Source organism: Schistocerca americana, chromosome 8 (genome assembly GCF_021461395.2).
Source record: "Schistocerca americana isolate TAMUIC-IGC-003095 chromosome 8, iqSchAmer2.1, whole genome shotgun sequence".
Taxonomy (NCBI): Eukaryota; Metazoa; Arthropoda; class Insecta; order Orthoptera; family Acrididae; genus Schistocerca; species Schistocerca americana.
Genome location: NC_060126.1, coordinates 392,378,444 through 392,394,884, shown reverse-complemented (window position 1 = coordinate 392,394,884; position 16,441 = coordinate 392,378,444). Strand labels below are relative to the sequence as shown.

The window sequence follows — 16,441 nt, the reverse complement described above, 5'->3', positions numbered from 1 at the left end:
CAAGACGACTACTTTTATGATATTGTGTAAATCGAATGAAGATCTTTGCTTGTTTCATCATAAAGTATGAATGGCTGCGTGAAAAGGAAAAGTCGATATAACGTTTATTGATATTTTGTCAAGATAATTATGCAATTAATATAAAAACATTTCAGCTTATCTCACACGTATATCATCATCATCATCATCATCATCATCATCATCAATATCAATATAATCCCCTTGAGCTGAATATGGAGGAAAAATTATGTGGTGTGTGTTTCAAGAAAAGTTTGAGGTTGATACCAGGTTTTATCAATATTCTTTAAGCACTGCACAAATTGACAGTGCACCTTCTTTATGAGCCCACCTACTTAACGGTAAACTTAATAAGCAGTTGTGAAAAGTTTTTTATGGCTTCCTCCATACATGTTTAAACTCCCACAAATTGAAAGTTTCTAAATATATGGAAAAATAACATTTGATCACCTATATAGGTACATTTTGGGTCACAAATTCTTAAACTTTGCACCAGGTTGAAGTTATTACAGAAATACACTACTACATATAAATAAATAGCTAATCACATGTTTACAGCTATGGGCTGGAGATTTGTTTCTCTGCTTTCACGTACAGTGCAATGTGACTTGTTCCCCTCTGCACTTTCGAAGTACAGACAATGCAATTGGCACACTCCTAATCAAATGCAGAAATCCGGTTTTGAACTTGGAATCACGATCCGATGCAGAATTTAAATCGTTAAAAGAGTTCAGCTGAAGAGCAGAAGAGTGTCATCTCTGAATGTTAGGTCAGAATGAGTGTACAATAAAATAAAAATATTTCTTGAAATTTGACTGTAAACTTCTCAGTCCTGAACAATATCTGGTTGACACTAACACCTGTAGCTAGTGAATTTCAACCAAAATCACACTTCACTTAGTTAATTTCATGTTTTATGGATCATTTGCATGATATATCGTAATGGTATGGAACGAATAATTTTATATTTATATCTCACATTAATTTGTAAACATAGATACATGCTGAATTTAAAAAAAAATATACATATGTTAGTTAACTCCTGCCTACCATCTTTTACACATTACGATAACAGAAATTCTTCTACGGAACAGAAGGAGTTGTCAAGGAGAAACTTTTTCAGTTAGTTTTCAAATTTTACTTTGCTCTGTATCAAACGTTTTGTATCACTGGTTAAGTTTCCAAAAATTTTAGTTGCAGCGTTGTGTACCCCTTTTTGTGCTAAAGACAGCTTAGTGTGGAGTAATAAATTTAATTTTACCTTCTGGTGTCTGCAAGATGATTGTGTTCGTGCACCAATTCTTATAGCACGCTTTTAAGCAACGAAGACTTTCTTTCTTAATGACGATTGCACTAGAACATTTTTCCATATGACATTATTGATGAAAATATGCAAAATATACCTACTAACCGATTTCTCTCTTCCCAAGATGTGCAGTCATTCGAAGTGCAACTGTGGCTGAACCAAGTTGTTTTAAGTGTTCCAAAATGCGCTTTTTCCTAATTTAAATTTTCATCAATATTAGCACTTAGGTTTTTTCAGTTTTACCGTATTTCTTCTTCCTTATCACATGTTACTCTTGAGACTGATGTAGTACCCCTAGATGTGCAGAAGTGAATATGTTGTGTCTTAAAATTGAGGTTGAGACCATTCACAAAAAACAAGTCCATGATGCTTTTAAGAACATTGTTCACCATTTATTCCCTTTCTGTAGGGATGCTTGGAATAAACTATGCCGTATTTATGTTTTGTGGATTGCCTGAGAATGTGACTCCGCACAATATTATGATACAACTACACACGACGTGTTTGACCTCTTTATTTCCACACACGGACTCATACTGCAAAATTGAGTACAGAATGCATAAGAGAGCAAAAGTAATAACTGGTTTACACACTGTGGTGTTATACAAAATGATTCACACTTCTCAAGTCTCAAACATTTGCACTTCGTAACATACAATAATTTACAATAATACTCACTCCACTTTGACATTAGCAAACATTCTGACTGCTCAGTACATAGGGTAGTTTTTGTAGCATAATACTTCTGTATTGCAGTAATGAAACATACTAAACAAGTTGAGTATTCACTTGTAATAATAATTACAAAATGCTTTCGCAGCTTTTGATAGAGGGAGACAAAGGAGAGAAGGTAATATAAGAACTTTGATGATCGGTCTTTGGAAAGAGTTATGACAACGGACTCAAAAATGTGAACAACGCAGTGTGAGTACATAATGGGTAAAGAGGAAAAATGGGAACCACACAGGGATACAGCTGCAAACAATGTAGAAGAAAGACGGAATGAAATGCTATGTTACAAGGGTTGTGTAGACTACGATGATGGGGGGAAAGAGGCACTACGAATTGGTATCTTCGCTGGCTGTGGAAACTTAACTCGTCCGTCATACTTTATGAAGTGGGGCAATTCACTGGTATATTTATGACCAACAAATTTTTTTCTTATATTTACCTTTAGTGCGCACTTTCACTGGTCAGTAAATCTAGAAATTTTAATGGGACACCACTTCACTGAAGACGCCAATAACTAAGTGCTCGGAATAAGGCGTGTATTCAGTCCTTATCAGTAATCAGGACAAACTTTAAAAAGTGAAAGAGACATCTGAAAGAGAGAAGATATGGAGATAAAAGGAGAAATAGCCGAGGAATCCGAAAGAAGAGGAAAGAAAGGCATTGGAAACAGCAAAATAGGTCGACCAAGAAAAAATAAGAGACTTTCTTGAACAACAGGCAATGAAAATTAGCGAATGAGAGGAGGAGGAGACAAGGGACGCTTAGAAATGAAATGAGAAGATTCAACGATGTAAGAGAATACCACTTTTCAAGGACTGAGATATCACTTGTGCTTTTGATGGGAAGGATGTGAGAAATTAGTCCCTTTTTTTAGAACTTTTTGCCTTCGTCTTTTTCGGGACTGGCTTCCGAAATAACCTCAGGAGATACCTCAGTACCAGAAGCAGTGCTACCAACACACCGACGAAAACGAGCACAATGAAGGCGATGACGTCGAGAAGCAGGTACTGGTACCAGGTGAGGTCCAGGGCCGCCGAGCGCAGGTGGGGGGCCCCTCTGTGCCTCAGCACGTACTCTACCCAGTAGGCGGCTTCCTCCTTCAGCGGCCTCGGGTTGTCTCGCAATACTCGAGAGCGTTGCTGTGCCGTTTCTCGGTAACTGGAAAGTAAGAATTATTGTATGAGCTTAGTCAATGCTAAGGCAGTAACAGGTAGGTTTCTCGTATTCAGAGCTGTGTATGAGTGTAGCAATTCTACTGGTTTCTATAGCCACATCGGCAAACTGCAATACAGTGTTGAGACACTGCACTGACTATCAACAGCCACATTCCGTTAAGAATGAACGCGCAAATTGAGATCATGGTTCCTCATCAGCTGTACAATATTTCAGAACAAATGAAAATTTCTGTCAGACTGGAACTCGAACCCAGATAGCCCGCTTGTCGTGAGTGGTCGCCTTAATCACTTTGGCTAGCCGAGCATGCTTCCAGGAGAGAACAAAATCCCTATTTGTCCTATTGTCTGCTCTCCATTGTGCTCGCACTATCTACATCCATACTCCGCAAGCCACCTGACGGTGTGTGGCGGAGGGTACTTTGAGTGCCTCTATCGGTTCTCCCTTCTATTTCAGTCTCGTATTGTTCGTGGTAAGAAAGATTGTCGATATGGCTCTGTGTGGGCTCTAATCTCTCTGATTTTATCCTCATGGTCTCTTCGCGAGATGTACGTAGGAGGGAGCAATATACTGCTTGACTCCTCGGTGAAGGTATGTTCTCTAAACTTCAACAAAAGCCCGTACCGAGCTACTGAGCGTCTCTCCTGCAAAGTCTTCCACTGGAGTTTATCTACCATCTCCGTAACGCTTTCGCGATTACTAAATGATCCTGTAACGAAGCGCGCTGCTCTCCGTTGGATCTTCTCTATCTCTTCTATCAACCCTATCTGGTACGGATCCCACACTGCTGAGCAGTATTCAAGCAGTGGGCGAACAAGTGTAATGTAACCTACTCAGATTATTAAAGTCATGTGATGGTGATATGCATATACAGGATGTAAATTTTAAGTTAATAATCTTGGGGGACATCTGCTGCTGCTGCTAAAAGTAGTCCACCATCCCAGCCCCCTGGCGTTGGGGCGGGAGGCAACTTTAAAATTTCAAATGGGAACCCTCATTTTTTTATTGCAGAACCAGATTCTACATAAACTATGTACATTTTGTCTTAAACATTTCTTTTGATTCATGTTAGTTGGCACTGTAATTCAAGAAAATCCATGTTCTAATTTTTGCGTGGAAAATGGTCACGGACAAATAAAAAATACTTTTTTACTTCGTAAATTTTGATTCGCTAAAACTAAAACTGTCCCTCTCTCCCCATAGGGCGCTGTTTGAGAGAGAGGAATTAGTGTTTTACAAACAGGACTTATCCGAATCTGCGGAAATAATTTTTGGCTCAACATTTGTAAAACTCTAATCCCACTCTCTCAAACCCCATCCTATGGGGAGACTGCGAGAGTTTTAGTTTTAGCGAATCAAAATTTACGACGTAAATAAGTATTTTTTATTTATCCGTAACCATTTTTCACGCAAAAATGAGAACATGGATTTTCTTGAATTACAGCGCCAACTACCAAGTAACAAAACAAATGTGTAAGAGAAAATGTACATATTTTTTATGTAGAATCTGATTCTGCAATAAAAAAATGGGGGTTCCCATTTGAAATTTTGAAGTTCCCTCCCGCCTCAACCCCAGGGGGCTGGGGTGGTGGTCTAATTTTAGCACCAACTGATGTTCCCCTCGAAAATAATCAACTTTGTATCCTACACATTTTTTCGTGTCAAGCTTGTTTTCCGAGTTATTCTGGTTCGTCAACTTCAAATTTACACCCTATATACAGATGGCGGTAGTTCCGCTTACGCAGGGTATAAAAGGGTAGTGCATTGACAGAGCTTGTCGTTTAAGCTTAGGTGACTCGTATGAGATGGTTTCCGATGTGATTATGGCCGCACGAAGGGGATTAACAGACTTTGAACGCGGATCTACAACGTCAAGAGTCTGTCGAGAAAACAAAATCTCAGTCATTATCTCTCACCATGGACAACGCAGTGGCCGATGCTCTTAAATTAACGACCGAGAGAAGCGGCGTTTGTGTACAGTTGTTACTGCTAGCAGACAAACAACACTGCGTGAAACAACCGCGGAAGTCGGTGTGGAACGTACGATGTACGTATCCTCTAGGACAGTGCAGCGAAATTTTGCTTTAATGAGCTATGGCAGCAGACGACCGACGCGAGTGCCTTTGCTAACAGCACCTCTCCTGGGCTCGTGGACCACGTCGGCTGTACCCTAGACGACCAGGAAACGGTTGTGTAGTCAGCTGAGTCCTGATATCAGCTGAGAGAAGGGCTCGAGTGCGGCGGAGACCCCACGAAGCCACGGATCCAAGTCGTCAACAAGGCACTGTGAAAGCTCCATGATGGTGTGGACCGTGGCCATATGGGATGGACTGGATCTCTGGTACACCTGATCATTGGCTGGGAATAGTTGCGTTCGGCCACTTGAAAGCTATTTGCAGCCATTCACGGACTTCATGTTCCCAAACAACGATGTAATTATTATGGATGACAATGCGCCATGCAACCGCGCCACAGTTGTTCGCCATTTGCTTGAACATTCCGAACAGTTCGAACGAATGATTTGGCCAACCAGAACACCCGACACGAATCCCATCGAACATTTATGGGACATAATCGAGAGACCAGTTCATGCACAAAATCCTGCAACGACATCACTTTCGCAATTATGGATGTCTACAGAGGCAGCATGACTTCGTATTTCTGCAGGGGAAGGACTTCCAACGGCTTGTTGAGCCCATGACACGTCGAGCTGCTTCACTACGCCACGCTAAAGGAGGTCCAACACGATACTGAGGGGTCTCCCCCGGCGTTTGTCCTCTCAGGGCAGTGCGAGCACAAGGGAGAGCAGACACCAGGACAAACGAAGGTTTAAGTCGCTGCTGGAAAATGGTTCAAATGGCTCTGACAAGGGAACCTCCCCATCGCACCCCCCTCAGATTTAGTTATAAGTTGGCACAGTGGATAGGCCTTGAAAAACTGAACACAGATCAATCGAGAAAACAGGAAGAAGTTGTGTGGAACTATGAAAAAATAAGCAAAATATACAAACTGAGTAGTCCATGCCCAAGATAGGCAACATCATGGACAGTGTTGGGTCAGGATCGCCGTGGTCCTGTGGTTAGCGCGAACAGCTGGGGAGTGAGAGGTCCTTGGTTCAAGTCTTCCCTCGAGTGATAATCTTAATTTTTTATTTTCAGTTTATGTGACAAACTCTTATGTTTTCATCACTTTTTTGGGAGTGATTATCACATCCACAAGAAAACCTAAATCGGGCAACGTAGAAGAATCTTTTTATCCATTCGCCAAGTGTATAAGTTAAGTGGGTCGACAACATATTCCTGTCATGTGACGCACATGCCGTCACCAGTGTCGTATAGAATATATCAGACGTGTTTTCCTGTGGAGGAATCGGTTGACCTATGACCTTGCGATCAAGTGTTTTCGGTTCCCATTGGAGAGGCACGTCCTTTCGTCTACTAATCGCACGTTTTTGCGGTGCGGTCGCAAAACACAGAAACTAAACTTATTACAGTGAACAGTAAACTTATTACAATGAACAGAGACGTCAATGATCGAACGGACAGATCATAACTATGCGAAAATAAAAAAATAAACTTTTCACTTGAGGGAAGACTTGAACCAAGGACCTCTCCTTCCGCAGCTGCTGACGCTAACCACGAGACCACAGCGCTCCTGCGCTAACATTATCCTTGATGTTACATATCTTGGGCAAGGACTACTCAGTTTGTATATTTTGCTTATTTTTTTCATAGTTTCACACAACTTCTTCCTGTTTTCTCGATAGATCTGTGTTCAGTTTTTCAAGGCCGATCCACTGTGCCAACTTATAACTAAATCTGAGGGGGGTGCGATGGGGAGGTTCCCTTGTGAGTACTATGGAACTTAACTGCTGAGGTCATAAGTCCCCTAGAACTTAGAACTACTTAAACCTAACTAACCTAAGGACATCACACACATCCATGCCCGAGGCAGGATTCAAACCTGCGACCGTAGCGGTCGCGCGGTTCCAGACTGAAGCGCCTAGAACCGCTCGGCCACCCCGGCCGGCTCGGTGCTGGAAGCGTGAGCAGACAGCCGAAGTGGTTAAGGCGACGGCTTGCGACAATCGGGAAATCTGCGTTCGAGTCACGGTGTGGCACAAATTTTCATTTGTTCTGAAATATTCCACAGCTGATGAGGTTCCATAATTTAAATCTGCAAGTCCATTGTCCGATGGGTAAAGATAATCTGCTACGTTCTGGGGAGAACATTGCGACTCTGACAGCTTCGAACATAACCGTCCAACATCAATATACACTAACGCTTAAAAAGAAAGGAAAGGATGTGACAAAATGAAAAGGTAAGAAATCACTCTAAACCGATTTGTTCCTGACGGACACTACAGCACTAATAAAGTTCATTAAGGACAGAAACATTCCCAGTCGAGCTGTTCATCTCTTAAAAAATGCTATATTGTGCACTCGTTAGTAGTTTCAGTGTTAGGTCACCTCAAAGAGAACGTTGCTGTTATGTTGATGTACCTAGCATCGAGACTGATCAGTAACGCAGAATAGTCTTTATTCCAGTTCCACAGACCGAGTGGGTATGTTTCAGTCTTTCACTGCCTGTAAATGAGTCGGGAAATTTACTCCCAAACCAGAGTTTTGTTGCCCGAATAGGAAATATCTATCCTCTGTTTCGGATAAGTAAGTGATTCAAGGTTACTATGAAAATCATTGCCTCATGGCTACATCGTAGTATATGAAAATTTATATCCCGTTGAAAATTGAAACTGGATAATTCTGGTTTTCACGAGCAATCGCCTTGTTTATTGCAGTTTCAATCCGAAGAAGTCTACCCATTGAAAATCTCCTTATCTCTGCATAAATATTGCAACGTAGGATTCATTTAAATGTGCTTATTATAGTAAGCCTTGAGTCACCCGCTACGTTTGTACTGAGCACAAGCGCCATATAAAACAAACTGAGCTTGACAAGTCGGCCATAGCAGAGCATTGCCTAGAAAACGGACATAAAATACAGTTCGAAAATACAAAAGTGTTGGTTCATGCATCTACATACTGGGACTCCGTTGTAAAGAAAGGGGCCGAGATTCGTTTAAACAACAACCATTTCAACAGAGACCAGGGGTACACACTCAGCAGGGTATGGGGGCGGTCGTTGGACATCGAAAGAAGGCAAAGACAGATGCGCGACGCGGGAGCGGCAGTTTCAAACGTGGCGCCTGCCCCTGGCGCCACCTGACGTCACCGGTGCTGCCACGGGCAATATCTCCGCTAGCTGCCCGGGTCGACTTACACGCACGCGCCACAGTAGGTCTATATGATTGGCAGCTGCTGATGTCATCACGCCTATATAAGCGAGAAACGGTAGCAGCCCCCCTACTCCAACAATCAGGCCCATTTCACCTTCTCCCGCCTTGACACCCTCGTCTAAATCCCTGTCATGGCGCGACAGCAACGTATCCTTTTCAACAATATCCGCTCCCTTTCCGCCAACAAGAACCTCTTCCTGCACACCCTTGCCACCCACCGCATGGATGCCTTCCTCCTCAATGAAACCTTCCTCCAACCCCACCACTCCATCCACACCTCACCCTATCTCCTCCACCGCTCCGATAATCCCCTCCCAATTGCGCGTAGCGGAGTTGCCATTGGTCACCACCGCCAGATCCCCGTTCGGCTCCAACCTCTCCTTCCCGACCCCACCGAACACCTGATCCTTAGTCTCTTCTTCCCCGGCCTTACCGTTACCTGCGCCACCATCTATGTCCGCCCTAACGCTCCTATTCCCTTCGACTTCCTCTCCCACATTGATCGTACCTTCTCCTCCTACGTGATCGCCGCCGACCTCAACATTCATAGTCGTTCCGCCGCCCAATTACGGCGGTGGCATCGGTTCCTCTCCTCCCTTCAAGGCGACCTCATCCCCATCCCCCAGCACACCTGTCCCGAATCCAACTCCACTCCTGATGTTATCCTCTCCTCCCCCAACCTCCTTGGCCGCATAACGGTGGATGTCCTGGAGCCTATTGGTAGCGACCATCTCCCTGTCCTCCTCACCATTTCAGATGGTCGTCGCCCCCGCCCCGACCCTCGTAATGACCCTACCCCTAAGTGTATCCATGACTATTCCCATGCCGACTGGAATGCCTACCGGGATACCCTTTCCACCCAGGTCGATAGCCACCCCTTCACCTACCACCACCCTGACGATGTCACCCATGCCGCCTCCTTTCTCCAGCAGACCTTGTCTGAGGCCGTGGAGGCCCACGTCCCTACTGTCGCCATCCACCCCCACCGTCCTACCTTACCCCCACAGGCCATCCTCCTCCTCCGTGAATCCCGTCGTCTCTACCGTGCCTGCCTCCGCACGCGTGACCCGGACACACTACGACGCCACCGGCAACTCCAGTGACACATTCGTAATTTGCTCGCGGCCAAGAAACGCCGGGACTGGCGACAGACATGCACCCATTTAAATGCTACCTTACCAATCAACTAGTCCAAGTTCTGATCGGCCTTCCGTCGCCTTACCGGAACTAAACCCTCCCCCTATTATCCTCTTCTCCATGATGATCACCCTTTCCCTGACACCCTTAGTAAGGCCAATCACTTTGCCTCCTACCTGTCTGATGTGTTTTCCATCCCTGCTGATCCCCAGTTCGATTACTCCCTTTTCCCGGATATCCGCGATCGAACTGACACCTCTGTCCCTCCCCTCGCTCCTGGTTTCCAGTACTTGGACAACATTGCACACACGGAACACAATGCCCCTATCACTACACAGGATCTCATTGATACACTCCGCAGAAAACGCAACACCTCTCCTGGTCACGATCGTGTCACCTACCATCACCTTCGTGAAGCTCCTGTCTCTTTCCTCTCCACCCTGGCCACGCTCTACAATGTAGTCCTGTCCACCGGTTACTACCCCGACCTGTGGAAAACCTCCCGTATCCTGATGTTCCTTAAACCTGCAAACTGCCGTCCGCAACTCCTCCTACCGTCCCATCAGCCTTAACTCAGTCTTCAGCAAGGTCCTGGAATCTATCCTCACCCGACGCATCCACCAGCATCTCCGCCAGCACCGCCTCCTTCCCATTACCCAGTGTGGCTTTCGGCCGTCCTTCTCTTCCGACAACTTTCTCCTTCACCTCACTCATCTCCTTTCCGAACAGCTTAATTCCCGTCGCTCCGCAATCTTCCTCTCCCTGGACCTCGAACGTGCATATGACTGTGTATGGCATTCCGGTCTCCTCTTCAAACTCCAAACCTTCGCCCTTCCCATTAACTACGTCCGTCTGATCGGCTCCTTTCTCTCCCGCCGTCCTTCCTATGTCACCATCCATAACACGGATTCCCACACCTTTTTCCCCTCTGCCGGTGTGCCCCAAGGCTCCGTCCTCTCCCCCCTTCTGTACCTTTTGTACATGGCGGACATGCCGCCGCCGTCAGCCCCCGTCCACCTTCTCCAGTTTGCCGATGACACCGCCTCCCTTGCCCTTGCCCCCATCCTACAGCGCTCCCAACACCTTCTCCAATCCCATCTTGACCGGTTCACCGCTTGGTGCAACCAGTGGTTGCTCAAGGTCAATCCCTCCAAAACCCAGGTGATCATTGTAGGCAAAACCACCCCTTCCTTCCGCCTCCTTGATTTCTATCTCACCATCTATGGCCATCCTATCGCCCTCACTCCCACCCTTAAGTACCTTGGCGTCACCCTCGACCGTCGCCTCTCCTGGACTCCCCACCTCCGGACAATCCAAGCCAAGGCACGCTCCCGACTCAGTCTCCTCAAGCTCCTCTCCGGCCGTACGTGGGGTCAGGACCCCTCCACCATCCTCCACACCTATAAGTCCCTCATCCACCCTACCCTTTGTTAAGCCCATCTGGCTTGGATCTCTGCCCCCCCTACCTTTTATAAATCCCTCCAAATCCTTGAACGTCATGCTCTCCGCCTCGCCTATCGCATCCGTCTCCCCTCCCCCACGCGGATCCTGTACGATCTCATCCCCTTCCCCCACCTCCTCCTTTTCCTTGAAAGGATACGGATCCTGTACACCTCCCGCAAACTCGATCATCCTCGCCCGCTCGTCTCCCCGATCCTCTCCCACCCCCACCCGCTGCCGTGCCTGTATTCGCACATCCCACCCGGTCTCCATCTCTCCACCCTCCTTACCCTCTCCCAAGGTGGCTTCCGCCAGCTCCCCCTCCCTGATGATGCCCTCCTCCCCTCCATCTACCCCTCCTACCAACTTTGATCCTCCCGCCCTCCTCCTGTGCCTGCTCCTCTGGGCACCCTCCCTCCCTTTCTCTCCCTTTTCCCTCCCTTTTCCCTCCCTCCTCCTTTTCTCCCCCCTCCTCCCCCGGGCCTCCCCTCCTCTGTCCCTCGCCTCCTGCCCCCGTCTCCTCAGCCATTGGCATCCTTTTTCTCCCCTCCACCCCACCTCACCCCTGTTCCCCTCTTGGCAGGTCCCCGGACTTGCACACGCTAAGTGGACATTCGTGCGCCGGAGATCACCGCTATAAGTGTTTCGTGTGTGCCGTCTTGTTTAGTGTTCAGTGTTCACCGTCACACTCCATCGTTCACCAGTGCCATCGTCTTCTTCAGTGTTTGTGCGTCGCATCAACAGTTTGCAGTATGGATTATCGTCGCGTGTGAACGGCTCCGTGTTTGTCTTTATGTGTCTACTGTTTTATTGCTCACCGTTCTGTAACTTATGTGTCTTCTCAGTGTTTCTTCTCTTTGTGTATCCTCTGGCTGAAGAGCGGCGTAGAATGCTGCTGACAGCCTGCCTGTTGTACAGGTTTAAAATAACAATAAAGAAAAAAAAAAATAGCAGCCCCGGCAGTCAGTGAACTGACGACGGTGGCGGAGGCGGTCATCGAAAGCTCGAGGATTTTATTCGAAAACCGAGAACCTTTTATTCAAACTACGCAAAGACTGTGCATGAAGTAACCTGGCTCTTAACTGCAGAGATGGGGTGCTGTGGGAGGGGACAATAGTTTTGGTGGAGGGTATGCTCCCAGAGGCCACAGCACTGAGTGGAGATGAAAAGCTGTAGACTAAGCATATGCAGAACTTCTAAGCCGCAGCCACAAAGACAGCAAACGATTGTATTAATAGTTTATGCCAGTACGACCAATAACTCAGTACTCCCGAAGTACAGAGCCGAATAAGGAATTCAGCACACAAACAACTGAACTGGCCGTTTCTAATGGGCTAACCACACTCCTGAAGAGACCATAGCAAACCTTCGGAAGGAAGGATCGCACAGCGTTGAGAACGAGTATTCCTTTCTGTGGGGCATGTTATTTTGTAAGAGTTCTATCCAAGGCGTGTTGATGATGGCTGAAATTCACTCTGAAGACCTGTTTCAGGAAGGCCAGCACCTTCAATGACTGTTCGCTATATGGAGACTGCTCTACTCGCTGTCAACATCTACCCTGAAAGCTAAAAAAAATCTCAATGAATCCATGAAACGTGATGGTCACATAATATATTAGATGCCATTAATTACGCCATCTCTGCTGTTTCCGAGTTGCTTTATGAATGCAGAAATTGCCCTCATGTCTTGAGACGTAGAGGGAAAGGGATTGCAGTGGAACTATATCCGTATATTCCAGCATATCGTACTGTATATTATGGTAACCAAAATGAAACTCCCATAAATATCTTCAACATTTCGTAGCCCTGTCATCAACTGCATAAATATTAATTTTAATTTGAATAATCAACAGCCTCAGTTGCATCGTTTACCTAGAATTTACCTAGGTCTCAGTAGGGGTAACCCAACCTTCTTCTGAATAACAGAAACTACCGTCTTTCCATTGTAGACATCGTCAAGCTAAAACTACAAATGCTTACAACGCATGAACGTCCTATTGACTTGATTCTAGACTATTTCAGGTCAAATATACTAACCTCGAATAATGACCATCTATTTTATATGGCCCGTATTGCCGTTTGTTACAGATTAGATATAGACTTATTCATAAGTTCAATCATGTCCATTTGTGTGTTAAGTCAATAGGACGTTCATGCGTTGTAAGCATAGATAAGCAAGTGCATAACAATTACGCCTTAAAATTTTCTAGACCTAGTCGTAATAATGACGATGTTGGCTTTATATTATCCTTCCCACTCCTAAGTTCTTTTTAGGTGATTAAACTTCGTGCTTAAGCACAAAAATTTTCTAGATAGGCCATACTTTGTAAGCACATGATTTCTTCCTCATAATATGACCAACGAATACTTCATAAATGTTAAGACAGTCGATCTACGTACGTTCTTCACAGGTTAACATATACGCCCTTTTCCTCAGTTATACCTATTATTTCACTTTACTAGTAAATTCAAGGTCAGGAGTTAAGTTCGCGCCTTGTCACAACAAGTAACTATCAAACAGTTTATGCGCAGGCGCGAGGTATTGTGTCCGCCTAGGCGGGCCTCATGACGCTACGGTCAGTTCCAGTACAGCACTAGTGGCTGCCGCATCGCGGTCGCGAAGTGGGGCCGAGGCAGTTCCACATAAGTTTTATAGTCTGACGATAATTTATGGAATTGTAGTTTTAGCTTGACGATGTCCACTATGTCCAAACGGTAGTTACTGTTATTCTGAAGAAGGTTGTGTTATCCCGACTGAAACCTAGGTAAATTCTAGGTAAACGGTGCAACTGAGGCTGTTAATTATTTAAATTAAGTCCCATAAATGCCGTACAAAAAACCACACAATATGTTACGGTTGCTGAACATACCGTACTGACGAGGTTTCCTGATGTATAGTGGCACACGGCCGGCCACGGTGGCCGTGCGGTTCTAGGCGCTTCAGTCCGGAACCGCGCGACTGCTACGGTCGCAGGTTCGAATCCTACCTCGGGCATGGATGTGTGTGATGTCCTTACGTTAGTTAGGTTTAAGTAGTTCTAAGTTCTAGGGGACTGATGACCTCAGATGTTAAGTCCCATAGTGCTCAGAGCCATTTGAACCAATGGCACACATTCTGGATGTCCCGAATCAGACTCATCAGAAAAAAATGAAAAAATGAGGATCGAGATGTCGCCGATATCATTTATTCAGAAATGAACACACGCATGTTGGTCTGGAAGCTTTCACTCACGCACAGTAGAAAAGTTGTAAGGATGAAGCTGCAGGTTTTTTTTGAAAATTTTCTAAGACTAACCTCTTCAAGTGCCACATGCAAATCTGAAGAATGAAGGTAGATCCAGATACATCTACGACTTCTTGAATTTTTTGAAAATTTTTGTGAAATTTATAGGTGGACTTCGCAATGCAACACTCAGTGGAGTGTAGATCCTCTGCAGCTTATATCTGTCTTGTGCAACATTTCCTAGTGATCAGATTCGTTTCAGACTATAGCTCATGACCATATTATTGTTTATATTACGTTGTCAGTGCAACACTCAAATACTGTTAAGGCCTTTTTTGCACTTGGTCAGACTATATATACTTCCGACATCTGATGTCTTTGGCAATTAAATTCTGTGTTTACGATACGTGATGTCCGTTATGACCCTGAATTATTTAACCACAAAATACTTCACTAAGTAAGCATTTTTATGCTAATCGCAGAAAAATGCAAGCTGAGGATTTAGAATGTGGAATTAAATTGCAAAGAACGACATCCATACCTTGGCACTTCCAAGACTTCTTTTATAGCCCAAGTGAGTGATTCCACGGACACGTTTGAGATTGGTATTTTGATTCCAAGTCCGATCCACTCCACGCGGTTCATGTTGCAGTTCTGGTCTCCAAACGCAGGGAATCCTATCAGTGGAACGCCGTGGTACAGCGCCTCTTGAATGCTGTTGATGCCGCCGTGCGTCATGAACAACCGTACGTTCTTATGTGCTGCAAGACAAGAGCATAGATTAAGTACAAGAATCTAAACGTTACTAAACGAGAATCGTTAAAAACAATCAGGTGCAGTTTTTTATGTGCTATGACTGCAGAGTAAAATGTGTTTTCGTTTATTGCTGTTTAATGGTGTTGTATTGTACACATGAAAATGTTTGTAAGATTTGATATATCTGTTCATAGATACACAGTGAGAAAATCGTCAAGAATGTGGAACATCTCATAACATAGGAACATGTAACACATATTTACAAAAATGGAAACGCTAATGTTCTAACCCTCAGTGAAATGGTTCTTGGGTTGTAGAATAAATGCCTTTCAAAAGAAGACGAAGTAAATATTCCAGAATTGGAATCAAGAACAGGTGCCAAAATGTGCAACGTAGAAGTAAATATCCTCGTAGTAGTGAAGTAATTTAAATCACTTAATTAAAGAAAGTCTCATGGTCCACACTGTATACCTATTAGGTTCCATTTTGGAGTGTTCTGATGCATTAGCTCCATACTTAATCATATACAACCGTTCGCTCGACAAAAGATCCGTACCCAAAGACTGGAAAGTTGCACAGGTCACACCAAATTCAAGAAAGGTAGCAGGAGTAATCCACTAAATTACAGGCCCATATCGTTAACGTCGATATGCAGCAGGATTTTGGATCACATATTGTGTTCAAACATTATGAATTACCTCGAAGAAAACTGTCTGCTGACACACAGTCAACTTGGGTTTAGAAAACATCGTTCGTGTGAAACACAACTAGCTCTTTATTCACATGGAGTGTCGAGTGCTATTGACAAGGGATTTCAGATCGATTCCGTATTTCTGGATTTCCGGAAGGCTTTTAACACTGTACCAAACAGGCGGCTAGTAGTGAAATTGCGTGCTTATGGAATATCGTCTCAGTTACGTGACTGGATATGTGATTTCCGGTCAGAGAGGTTACAGCTCGTAGTAATTGTCGGAAAGTCATCGAGTAAAACAAGTAATTTCTGGCGTTCCTCAGGGTAGTGTTATAGGCCCTTTGCTGTTCCTTATCTATATAAACGATTTGGGAGACAATATGTTCAGCCGTCTTCGGTTGTTTACACTGTCGTTTATCGACTAATAAAGTCATCAGTAGGTCAAATCAAATTGCAAAACGATTTAGAAAAGGTATATGAATGGTGCGAAAATTGGCAGTTGACCCTAAATAACGGAAACCGTGAGGTCATCCACATGAGCGCTAAAAGGAATTCGTTAAACTTCGGTTACACCATAAATTAGTCTAATCTAAAAGCCGTAAATTCAACTAAATACCTAGGTATTGCAATTACGAACACCTTAAATTGGAAGGAAGACACAGAAAATGTTG

At 44.6% G+C, this 16,441-nt stretch overlaps 1 protein-coding gene across 1 annotated transcript in view; it reads right to left on the bottom strand.

The window, feature by feature from the left end:
• Positions 1-1,821: 1,821 nt before the first annotated feature.
• LOC124544959 (UDP-glycosyltransferase UGT5-like) overlaps positions 1,822-16,441 on the bottom strand; it is a 134,804-nt gene continuing 120,184 nt past the window's right edge. The window contains exons 5-6 of the mRNA XM_047123706.1: positions 14,865-15,084; positions 1,822-3,214 (exon numbers count right to left, since the gene is read on the bottom strand). Coding sequence (XP_046979662.1) covers positions 2,914-3,214; positions 14,865-15,084 — 521 coding nt within the window. The 3' untranslated portion in view covers positions 1,822-2,913. The remainder of the gene's footprint in view (positions 3,215-14,864; positions 15,085-16,441) is intronic.